The sequence below is a fragment of the Drosophila hydei genome, unplaced genomic scaffold (genome assembly GCF_003285905.1).
Source record: "Drosophila hydei strain 15085-1641.00,03,60 unplaced genomic scaffold, DhydRS2 tig00000237-arrow-arrow-pilon, whole genome shotgun sequence".
NCBI lineage: Eukaryota > Metazoa > Arthropoda > Insecta > Diptera > Drosophilidae > Drosophila > Drosophila hydei.
This window is the reverse complement of record NW_022045691.1, coordinates 255,452-267,773: the sequence shown is the minus strand read 5'-3', so window position 1 is coordinate 267,773 and position 12,322 is coordinate 255,452. Positions and strand designations below refer to the sequence as shown.

Here is a 12,322-nt window from a genome sequence, read left to right as displayed (position 1 = left end):
AAAATTATGATTTTTTATAAGGATATATATAGCTAAAGCCGACATGCGTATAAAGCGATAAATGTATATATCGATAAATGTATATAGAATTGTAAAGATTATATATCGATACATATAGATTATATATCGATCTATTTATACAGATTGCTTTTCTACTCTAGAGAGGGTATTTGCAAGTCTAGCATTCAGCTCAAGTCTAATAGATTTTTTGGCAAATATAACATTTATGCAGCAGGCATTGCGGCAACTTATCATGCCCGTTCGCAAAGTGAGTGGGGCATATTGGCTTGCTGCAATATTCAGCTAGACTAAATATATATATATATATATATATATATTTGATATATCAACACCTCTATAGCTCGAGCAACCAAACTTGAGCTGCTCTATTGATTTAGCCAAAGTTCTATGGCTGAATTGTGCCAAGTCAGCTAAATCTAGATTAGATTTGTAGCTTAAAAATGCGGAACTTGTCATACCTTACTTTACTTTTGATCAACTGCCAGAGATAGTTGTATAATAAGCCTTGTTCAACTAGGAAAAAACTTTGTTTTTATGTTAAATGCAAATGGAACGGGTATAACGCAGTCGTGCAGGTCTAGCTGCAAAGTACTTGCTACTTTCCTCGCACTGCCATTGCCGCTCTCATTCTCTCCCTCTCACTCCCTCTCTGTGTGCTTATACACAAATTGATGTGACACAAATTTTCATGAGTTGGCAGCCAACCTGTCATCCATTAGTCGAAGATTTATTAAGCAATGTCCAGTCATATGCACACAGCTAGATAGATAAATAGATAGATAGATAGATGGTTAGATAGATAGATGGATAGATGGATAGACAGATATGTATATGGATGCATATTTAGATGGATACATTGGCAAATCTGTCAATGTCTCGACCAGCGCGTGCTTGGTTAGGCGTTGCTTGATGGCCGGCCGTTGGGACGGGTTGGTGGTTGAGCCGATGTGGTGGCATGGTTTATCAATTAGCATTAAGTATACGGCCCGCAATCCACATGTTTTGTTTTTGTTTTTCTTGTGGCATTTAACAGGTATATGGAAGAACGTGCGCTTACTGGCGGGAATACCTCCAGGAAGCCATCGACAAACTCGGCCAAACATAAACCGAATGTGGGCTATCGCCTGGGCAAGAGAAAAGCATTGTTCGAGAAGCGCAAACGCATTAGCGATTATGCCTTGGTCATGGGCATGTTCGGCATCATTGTGATGGTGATTGAAAACGAACTGAGCAGTGCCGGCGTCTACACAAAGGTGAGTGTTAATTAATGCCAACTGACAACTGACAACTGACGACTGTGACGACTGTGACGACTGTCTGAGCACTGACGAGCGACGACTGATGTGTGGCGAGTGATGAATCATAGATAATCGAATATCGATGCCAGCCGCCGGCTAATGAACCATGATGATTATAATAACTGGAGTGGAATGAAATTAAATTAAATTGATTGCATGACAAATTCAAAGGAGACAACTGCAAGCGGCACTCGTTACTTTTCACTTATATAAACGAGCGTTGATTGACGAGTGGAAGCAATTAATCAGACTGACGTGGGGCAGATGACAGCAGAGGGTTCTACAAGTGACAAGTGGTACAGCTACTCGTTGCTACATTACTGGAATGAAGCTACTGGCGAGTAGTATCAATTACTCGATACTTTTTGAGCGTGAAGTGAAGTGTAGAAGCCGAGAAAAGAGAGTTTGTTGAATGACAAGTGGTACAGCTATTCGTTAATTCTCACTGGAATAGTCGAGTGCAACGAGTAGCGAGTAGAATCAATTACTCGTTACTTTTCCAATGGTAACGAAAAGCAGATGATGACAAGAATGAGAATTCTACATGGCAGGTGGAATAGATACTCGTTACTTCTGACATATATAAACGAGCGTAACGAGTAGCGCTTACTCGTTACTTTTTTTAATGGACTTGACAAAAGAAAGATCAAGGCAAAGCAGCTACTCGTTACTTTGCCGCTTATTGATAACTTATTAACACTCGTTACTCGTTACTTCTTATATCTAAAAAAAATGTGAAGCTGTAATTTGAATATAACGAGTAAGACATATCATATGTCTTAGCTGTTGAGCTAAAGAGTAACGAGTAGATTGAATTGCAACGAGTAGCTGCATTAAGTTCGTTGTATTGGAGATACCTCAATGTAGCGAGTACTGTTGGACGAACAACAACGAGTAAATGAAGGACTCGTCACTTAAGCAAACTCACTCGAGCGAGTTTCTCAATATATTTAACCTTTTCTTGTTCTCGTTGCAGGCATCGTTTTACTCGACAGCGTTAAAAACCTTAATATCTGTTTCGACTGTGATTCTTTTAGGACTTATAGTAGCTTACCATGCTTTGGAAGTGCAGGTGAGAGTGAGTGCAAATTGTATCTTCTCTTCCAGATGTTTATTGATGGTCGTCATCGTTATTGTTTAACGTTGCCATCGTTTTGCCCGCCCGCCCGCCTGTTCCCAACCCAACCTCGCTCACTGTTATGATAAATCCCCAACCTCAACCCGATCAATCCGTAAAACAGTAAACAAACTCAAATCCCTCTCATCAAATCCAACTCTAGAGCTACGGCCCAGGCCCCCTAGGGTTTCCCTAATCCCCAGCTCCACACACCTCATTGCAGTTTGTTTGTTGTAAAGTTTGTGTGTTCTTTGTCTGTTATTTCTTCAATCTCAAAAGTAATTTGCCCGTAGCTCCAAAAAAAATACAAAATAAAACAAAAAAAAAAAACAGAGAGAATGCCAACAAAAAGCGTAAAAGAGAAAAGAAAACAGAGTCTTGCACTTTGCATTTAACGTAATCGTAATCGTAATCTCGTTATCGTTATCGTTATCGCCAACGCCAGCAGCATGCCAGCTGGCGTTGCGGAACGCAACTGTACCTAACACAAAGTGCAACACTTTGTTTATTGTTTTTATTTCTATATATATGCATTCATATATATATATATATATTTCTTTATACTTTTGAATGTATTTTATTTATATCCAATATCAAAATCCGTTCCGTTCATTTTACATATATAGAGCATATATATGTATACTATATAGAGAGTGCGTTCTGTGAACTATGATCCCTAGACTCTTAGAGATGCCGCTGCTCTCAGTTAACTAGAACAAACAGCAAAAAACAACTCATCAATCAATCAATCAATGTAGCATCATCGAGCATTCTAAACGAGAAACATGCAACATCTATCAAACTCAACTCATTGCATCAGAGGGTTCAGCAAAATATATTTTCTCTTTCTCTTGAGACCAAATGCATGTATAGCATCTCAGATCAATCAGTCAATCACTCAATCAATCAATTAAGCTCAACTAATTGAGTCAGAGAGTTTAGAAAAATCCATTTCTCCACATATTGAGGTCAATCGCTCTCAGCTCAATCAATCAATCAATCAGTCAAACAGCTCAATCAATCAATCAAACTCAACTCCTTCAATCAGAGTTCAGCAAACAGCATTTCTCAGCGTCTGAAGCCCAATTGCATGAATGGCACTCGGCTCAATCAAACATTCAATCACTCAATCAATCAGCTCCATCAATCATTCAATCAAGCTCAGCTTCTTCAATCAGAGCGCTCAGAAAAATGCATATCTCTACATCTTGAGGCCAATCGTATGTATAGCACTCAGCTCAATCAATCACTCAATCAAACACTCAATCAATCACTCAATTAGTCAAACTCAACTCCTGCAATCAGAGAGTTCAGCAAGATCCATTGCTCTACATATGAAGACCAATTGCATGTACAACACTCAGTTCAATCAATCAATCAATCCATCAATCCTTTGCCCCAATTCATTTCCTTCGACTCCTACATTCGCCCTCCTTCAGTTTTATGAATATCTCTCTCTCTCTATCTATCTATCTCTCTCTATATATATATATATACATATAATTGAATCACATCTAATCAAATTGTTCGCATGAGTAACTAACGGTAATTGATAATACATAGAATACCCAAACCCCGAGCATGAAAGAACTATTTAAACATTTCGTTATTCCTTATTTTATATATATATAAATATTACTTAATTAACTAGTTATTTCAATATGCATCTCGAACATGTGTTTTTTTCCAATACATTCGATCACAAAACATTGCACACAATTTACTCGTATATCCAATAATATCAACTGACAACTCATAATCAAATAAACTTCTTGAGAAAAACCTAGAAGCAGAGCCATCGTTATATAAAATTAAGCAAATATAAATTCGTTTCGCTTTCGACTCAATGAGAAAGTCCTGTGATATATCCTGTGTTTCAGTTTCTTTCGATGGAAAATCTAAAATAGAAAAAGAAGACGAAGAAGAAGAACCACCGCTCAATCTAAATATGAAAAAGCCTATGTATATATATATATATATATATATATATATATATGTCGCTCTCTATATACATATATATATGCATTGGTACAGCTGAGCTAAATCATTTGCCAAAACATCTTTCGTCCATGATTCAGATTCAGATTCAGAATACATAAATTGAATGTTCAATCATCTTCGATGCAAAAGACCAACTATCAATCAAACAATCAATCAGTCAGCTAATCAATATCAGCTCTATATGCCATACACAACAAATATACACACATATATATATATGTGCGTGTGTGTGTGTGTCCATATATAGCTGAACATATCAGTCGTCTCTCATATTCGTTATCTTTTCATACTTTGTTATCGACTATATAAATCCGATTAAGTGTTAACTCCCCCCCTTCCACTTTTTTTTAATGTTGATGTTTAAAGTAAAAATTTTAATATGTAATTACCTTCCAATTATGCTTTGCAGAATTCAGTAAGTAATACTTATATAATATACATCATAAATATTTGTGAGTAATTCCTACATGCATAGTGTTATGTACCCCATACATACTATATATGGTTAACAGTACCAAAACTAAACAACAACAACAACAACAGCATTCAACATAGAGTAGCTTGACAACAACAACAACAACAACAGCCTACAACAACAACAACAATACGCCACATCAATACAACTATATATACATACATGTACCATGTACCTAAGACCTGTATTTGTATACATTGTATGAATATAACTGTACCGTGTACCTAATACTCGTGTGTGCAAGACATGCCTCATGTACCTAATACATGTATACGTATACGTTAAATGTACCCAATGCTTTTGCGAACACATGTACCATGTACCTAAAACATCTATTACTGTACGTGTACCATGTACCAAATACTTGCACGAATATACATGAACCATGTAACAAATGCATTTATACGTACAAGTATAATGTACCATGTACCAATCAATTGCATTTGTATACATGTATCATGTATTTAATACTTGTATTTGCATATATATACAATGTACCTACTACTTGTATTTGCGTACATGTAGCATGTTCCGAAAACATGTACATGTATAATGTACCTAATGCTTGTATATGCACATGAATTATGTACCTAATACTTGTATATGTAGATGTACCATTACTAGTCTATACACACATGTACCATATGTACTTGTATGTAGACTTACATTTATCTTGTTCCAAATACTTGTATAAGTACACATGAACTATGTACCTAATACTTGCGTTTACACATGAATCATGTACATGTACTAGGTACCGGAGAAATACATGAGCATGTACCAAATACTTGTACGTTTGTATTCCACAAAACGAATACTAAAGCCGCGGGAAAATTAACCTAGAAACGACAAATCTATTTAAATGTCTAGTTGAAAATGCGTCTCATTGTTTGGCTATAACAAATACGTTATTATAGTGCCAGATATCGTTGTTTACATTAGATCGCTTCAAGCTGTTTCCACTTATTTGATTGAAGACTATCAAGAAACTGATCTGTATGTGTGTGTGTGAAAGAAAAACTATCGTCAATCGGAACTATCGAATACTTTACTATAATAAACCCAAAAAATAGTTCAGTTAATTAAATCTGTTGCCATTAAAATTTATTTCGTGTAGCTTAACATATGACCATGAGCGATCTGGCAATCTAAAACTCAAAATAGAAAATACATATTTTACATAATCATAATACTCAATGCATATAAATGCGCTTTTATTTAGTTTTGTTCTTATTCCAATTTCACTGAACACGAAAAATCCAATTGCTCAAGCAAAGATTCAGGCAAATGATACTATTACACATCTCTATGTGCTTATCAAGCTAGCTCGCTCTAACACATGACAACAACTGCCGTATGGCGACTGTGATTGCAACGATAGCGGCAGCTCTTTCACACGCGCACGCACAAATGACTTGACAAAATGGCGGTTCGATACAAAGACATACAGCTGATCAAACAGCACTGACAACAACAAAAACAACAACAAACAAAAACTTAAAAACAACCGTTGCTTAGTTTTGCACCAGAAGCAATCAACCAATCACCGATTCACCAATCGCATTTGCGGGGCCTTTTGTGTAGTGCTAGTCCACAACTGCAAAGCTGCATATAGTATGTATGTATGTATGTATGTATGTATGTACAAAAAGGGGAAAACATTACACACACACAGACACACATACTCAAAGACATACACACACACACACACACACATATGAGCATTCTCATTGCTAAGTCGATTCGGTAAAAGCATCAAAAATCATTTTTAATCACCAAGATTCGAACGGTGCTTCGATTTGCCAAAAAGAAATAGAAGAAGAAGAAGAAAAACACAAAACCCTTCACAGGACTTTGTCAGAGCAGTGCGCGCGCGTGTATGTGTGCGTGTGTGTATGTGTGTGTGTACCAAGTGTAAAGTCTCGCTTAAACATTCTATAGTTCAGTTCAATAGTTTCTCAATTCTTGTTTTCTTTTCGATTAATCGGCTTAACTTGCGAATGACTCATATGCAAAAACAATACTCGTAGCTATCGTAACTATCGCAACAATCGTATCTACGTAACACACGGCTTGTAGCTACAGCCACAGTCAATACTCGAACAACAACAACAACAACTCCAACTACTCGAATACCATAATACTCAATAGCAAATAGCAAAGTGTTTGCCACGCCCACTGCCCAGCCGCTGTCGCCGCCGCCGCCGCCTCTTAGCCTCGCCCCGAACAATAAGCCCTGAAACCCCTGAACCCCCGAAACCCCCTCACGCAACATTCACAACATGTGATTTGTTTATCCAATGTGTCTGTGTGTGTGTGTAGTGTAGTGTAGTATAGTGTAGTCTAGTGTAGTGTAGTATAGTCTAGTGTATATGCGTATCTAGATACCCCAATGTGCTTTTAAATGTTCGATTCGCTTCACTGCTATGATTAAACCAGCTAACTATATATACTCGATACGATCTATAATGTACCTCGACTAGAAATCGCGTGAAAACGAAATAATCAACCAATTACTTGACCCGAATCGCAATCAATATTGAATCACGCTCGTTTATCATAAGTACGTTAATTATAACTAATATTATCTCCAGCTCTACACACATATATATATCTGTGTACCCAATGTGATATATTAAATCAATAAGTACTATATACATATATCAATATATATATATATATATACAGCCCAAATAACTGAATAAGCAATAAATTAAGCTAGCCTAGGGTCAATCACATGCATTTTGGATGGACTTGTTGGTCCCATGCTTATATATATATATATTATATGTCTGGTTTACTAAAATATCTTATTGTACCCACATTAAGCTAACCAAAATAAAACCCTTTTCATGTCAGCTATTTGATATGATAGGGTTCGATGTGGGCATATCTATGAAAAACTTTTATATTTAAATAAAAAGTCTATGGAAATTGTGCTAAAAACAGGAAATGCATTAAAATCTAAAATGTACCAAATGTCCTTAAGGTTAGTTCTGTACCACAGCTGCTTTAATTCAAAAGCTTTCTAATCTTAACTGTACCAAAATTACTAAGGGCAAGTTCTCTAAGTTACTCCTGGCATACTGGATTGTACCAAAGGTCTTTAGGCTTAGAATTGTGCATTATACCACAGTCTTTACCTTAGACTTTTGCAACGTACCAAAGATGCCTAATGCTATAATTCTGAATAGCACCGAAGATAAGTGCCAGCTTTGAGCTCTGCATTGTACCAACCATTCTTCAGTGCAGAATTGTTTATTATACAAAAGGCCATTTATATTCCAATTCGGCATTGTACCTAAGGTGTTTTCATTAAACATAAAATGTACCGAAAGTTAAGAAAATTAGAATTCTGTATGCCTTAGCTTAAAGCTTTGTACCTGAGGTAAGAAGAAGGTTAAAGGAAATAAGCTGTGATTTCTGATTTGTACCATAGAAGCGTACAGTTAAAGCTATGCATTGTACCATGGATTTTTATATTATAGTTCTACCATAGGGTTTTCAGCTGCCTTGTATCTAAAATCGGTACGTTTTCAATTATGTATTCCAGCATAAATATGTACAGCTTGAACTTAGCATTGTAAGAAAAATACTGTAGCATGAAATCATAATTTGTACCTAATACACAATGCTTTGGTCGTTTAGTTGTTGTCAAGTCATTGAGACTAGTCATGTGTACTGTACCAGTGGTCCTAAGGACTCCTGTACTGTACCTTTGGTGCTTAATATCGTAATATATTAAAGGTGCTACAGAGCTCAGTATTGTACCTTGTGCTTATGTTTATATTTCTATACTGTACCAACGATCTAACAGACGCCTGTACTGTACCTTAAGTGCTTACTGTTAGAATTCTGTAAGGTAACTGAAGTGTATTTTCCCAAAGTGCTTTAATTTAGATTTTTGTGTTGTAGAAAAGGTTCTAAGGTCCCCTTTCTTGTACCTTAAGTGCTTGATATTAGAATTTCGTAATGTACCAAAGGGGACATAAGGCCATGTATTGTACCTAAGTGCTTAAGTTTAGAATTCTGTGCTGTAGCCAAGGTCCTTCAGCCTGGCGAAGGTCGTTGAGGTTAAAGTTCCACGTTGCTCGGTTAAATTTGCCTTTTGCAAGTCTGGTCACACTCGCGCAGCCCTTGAGCGCGCTCAGCTCACTTCAGAGCTAAGCAAGCGAACTAAATTAGTTAACGTTCGTTAAACGAGTGGGCTTCAAGCAGCTATTTGCGTATTGGCAGTTAGACACTTGACCTAATCGATTGCCCGCGTCAGAGCAAGGTGGAGGCATAAGGCAGGAGGAAGACGGAAGGGGGAAGGGGGAGAGAAAGTGAGTGAGGGAGAGGAAAATATGTATAATAATAGTAAAAGCAATTTGGCTTAGCTCAGGAGCTCGAGTGCAGTTGCAATCGATTTAATTAAATCAAGAGACTCTCATCAGAGGCGAATTAAGTGCCAAAGCGAACGATTTGGCTTAATTCAAAATTGATTTGAGCCAATTAAAAAGCAAGAGAACAGAAACAAGAAAAAAGGTAAAAAAAAAAAAACAAACAAAAAATTAAACAACAAAAAAATAATAATAATGTGCTAACAACACGAGAACACGCACGTCGCCTACCTCTAAGCAGTAAGTACTTTGCACACACACACGCACACACACAGACACGCACACACACATGCACACACACTCACGCACATGTTTAGTGACTTGTGTTAGCCAATCACAAGTAGCCAACAGCTGCACGTCCGATAAGTGCATCAACGAAGAAGCAGAAGAAGCTCGAAGCAGCAGCCAACGGCAGCTAACTGGTGCTATCGTTATCGTTATCGATAAGCAACCAGCAGGTTCTGCAACTCCTATTGTTATCGTTATCGATAGCAAATAGTGTCCGTATGTTATCGACTGCACGTAGCTAGCAGGCTGTGTAAACACCATCGTTATCGGTATAGTTATCGATAACAAAGAGCTATTTACTAGCAGATTTTCTAAAGCATTTGCGAGCAGCATCGCCACCGATAATAAACAACTAGCAGGCTTTCAATACACTTTTTTATCGTTATCGATAACAATCAGCTGGCAGCCAGAAGACTTTACATGCCCCATAAGAGACAGCGACCAGCTATCGAGTCTTACAGCCCATTATCAGTCTTATCGTTATCGATAACAGCTAGCAGCTAACAGATTAACACACCGTTGTGCTCGTTATCGTTATCGATAACAGGAAAGTAGCAGGATTTGCAAACGCTTTCGTTATCGTTAGCGATGACAATCAACTAGCAGCCAATAAGCTTAATCCACACAAGTATTACCATTATCGTTATCGATAACAGGGAAATAGCAGGACTTGCAAACGCTTTCGTTATCGCTATCGATAACAATCAACTAGCAGCTAACAGGCTTAAACCACACAAGTGTTATCATTATCGTTATCGATAACAGGAAAGTACCAGGACTTGCAAACGCTTTCGTTGTCGCTATCGATAACAATCAGCTAGCAGCTAACAGGCTTAACCCACACAAGTGTTATCATTAGTTAGGTTTTACAAACGCTTACCTTATAGTTATCGTTATCGTTTTCGTTATCGATAGCAGTGTTAGATATGCATAAAGGCCAAGAGCAGGTCTCGCTTAGAACGCCTCATCGCTTGCAATGCAACAACTGCACCACACGCACCCACACACACTCGCACACACACACACACACACACGGTCTCTCTTGCACACACTTAGCCATAGACATACCTATACCAATACATGTACACCTCATAGACGTTGTAATTTGTCAATTAATTCATTGCTCGTAATTTTGGGTGTTTTTTCATTTTGTTTAGTCGCAAATAAACAAATCGATGAAATTCCAATTATAATTAATAATTTATTTCTATTCTCTCTCTCGTCCTCTCTCTCTCTCTCTCTCTCGCCCTCTCTTTCCATGCTTGTTTTTACTGCTGCGCCAAACGGATGAATAAACGAAATAAAAAATGATTAAATATATCTAATGAAATCCATATATATCTATAACAATATATATATATATATATTTATATATATCCGAATCTGTGTGCGCGCGTATGCATTGTAGTTATTCATGATAGATAACTGCGCCGACGATTGGAGGATCGCAATGACATGGCAACGAATTAGTCAAATAGGGTTAGAACTTTTTATATGCGCTATACATCCAATTCCTGGCGAATACTATTTCCAGTGGACGACGAAATTGGCCAATAAAAACAAAACAATTGGCACCGAAATGGTGCCCTACGACGTAGCTTTATCACTACCTATGTTCCTTCGATTATATTTAATCTGCCGTGTCATGCTGCTACATTCAAAGCTATTCACGGACGCATCATCACGGAGCATCGGCGCTCTCAATAGGATTAATTTTAACACAAGGTAAGTCAGGTCCACTCACCATTCCAGCTGTGTTAAGCTCTATGCAGTGAGAAGCATGAAGTGATCAACTCAACTGGCTTTTCACTTAGCTTCTTTCTTTCTTTGTAGCTTAGCTTAGCAGCGAAGTGAGAAGTTCAGAATTGTATTTAAAGCTGCTTTCTTTACTTCTCTCTATGCTTCCCTAGACTGCCGGGAGAAACTAGGCATAAGCTAAAGAGAAGATAAATCATATATCAAGCTACTTTTACTTCTCTCTTTGCATATCCTATATTCTACTGAAAGAAGCATATGATAAGCTAAATATGACATCAATCATATATATAACTGGTTTTTACTTCTCTCTTTGCTTCTCCTGCATTACTTAGCATTTTTTTAATGCCGCAAGAAGCTAAGTGATAAGTAAAAACTTATGTAAATCAAATTTACTGCTGCTTTAGCTTCTCACTTTCCTGCTGATAAGCTTAAAAGTGATTAAATCGTATATATAACTGTTTTTACTTCTCACTTGGCTTCTTGCGCATTACGAAATGTATTTTAACTGCCGCAAGAAGCTATTTGATAAGTAAACTCTCAGATAAATCTATTGTATAGCTGGTTCTCATTTTTCTTGGACACTTTATTGAGAGAGGGAAGCAGAAAGAGAGAGAGCTGAAGAAGTAAAGATCTCTCTCTCTCTCTCTCTCTCTCTCTCTCTCCTACTCTGCAACTCTCCAGCTTGTTCGTTTACTTCTTACTTAAAGTCTAATTGAAGATATGAATCTAAGCGAATATTATTGATATATTGAAATATCGAAGCATAAGATCTACCCCTAAATATATCTCTTCTCTTCCCTTGTTAATAGATTTGTTTTAAAAACACTTATGACAATATGCCCGGGAACGGTTCTATTGGTCTTTATGGTCTCCCTGTGGATCATCGCCTCGTGGACGCTGCGGCAATGCGAAAGGTAATGCAATTAACTATTTAAAAAAACGTTTTTTGAAAAAAAAAAACAATTGAAAAAAAGAAACGAAA

The 12,322-nt window shown here is 37.2% G+C and overlaps 1 protein-coding gene across 18 annotated transcripts in view; it reads left to right on the top strand.

The window, feature by feature from the left end:
• The window catches only part of LOC111593503 (small conductance calcium-activated potassium channel protein), an 83,920-nt gene that overhangs the window by 54,726 nt on the left and 16,872 nt on the right, over positions 1–12,322 (top strand). For 10 of the 18 annotated variants that reach the window (XR_002751040.2, XM_023306281.2, XM_023306280.2 and 7 more), the window contains 4 exons: positions 1,055–1,274; positions 2,296–2,397; positions 10,991–11,307; positions 12,150–12,254. Coding sequence is in view for 17 of the 18 variants with exons in the window: in XM_023306281.2 (XP_023162049.1) it covers positions 1,055–1,274; positions 2,296–2,397; positions 10,991–11,307; positions 12,150–12,254 (744 nt within the window). In the remaining variant the exon portion in view is untranslated. Of the gene's footprint in view, positions 1–1,054; positions 1,275–2,295; positions 2,398–4,846; positions 4,853–10,990; positions 11,308–12,149; positions 12,255–12,322 lie in introns of those variants that run through there. The other 8 variants (XM_030223568.1, XM_023306278.2, XM_023306277.2 and 5 more) reach the window with 4 other exon arrangements.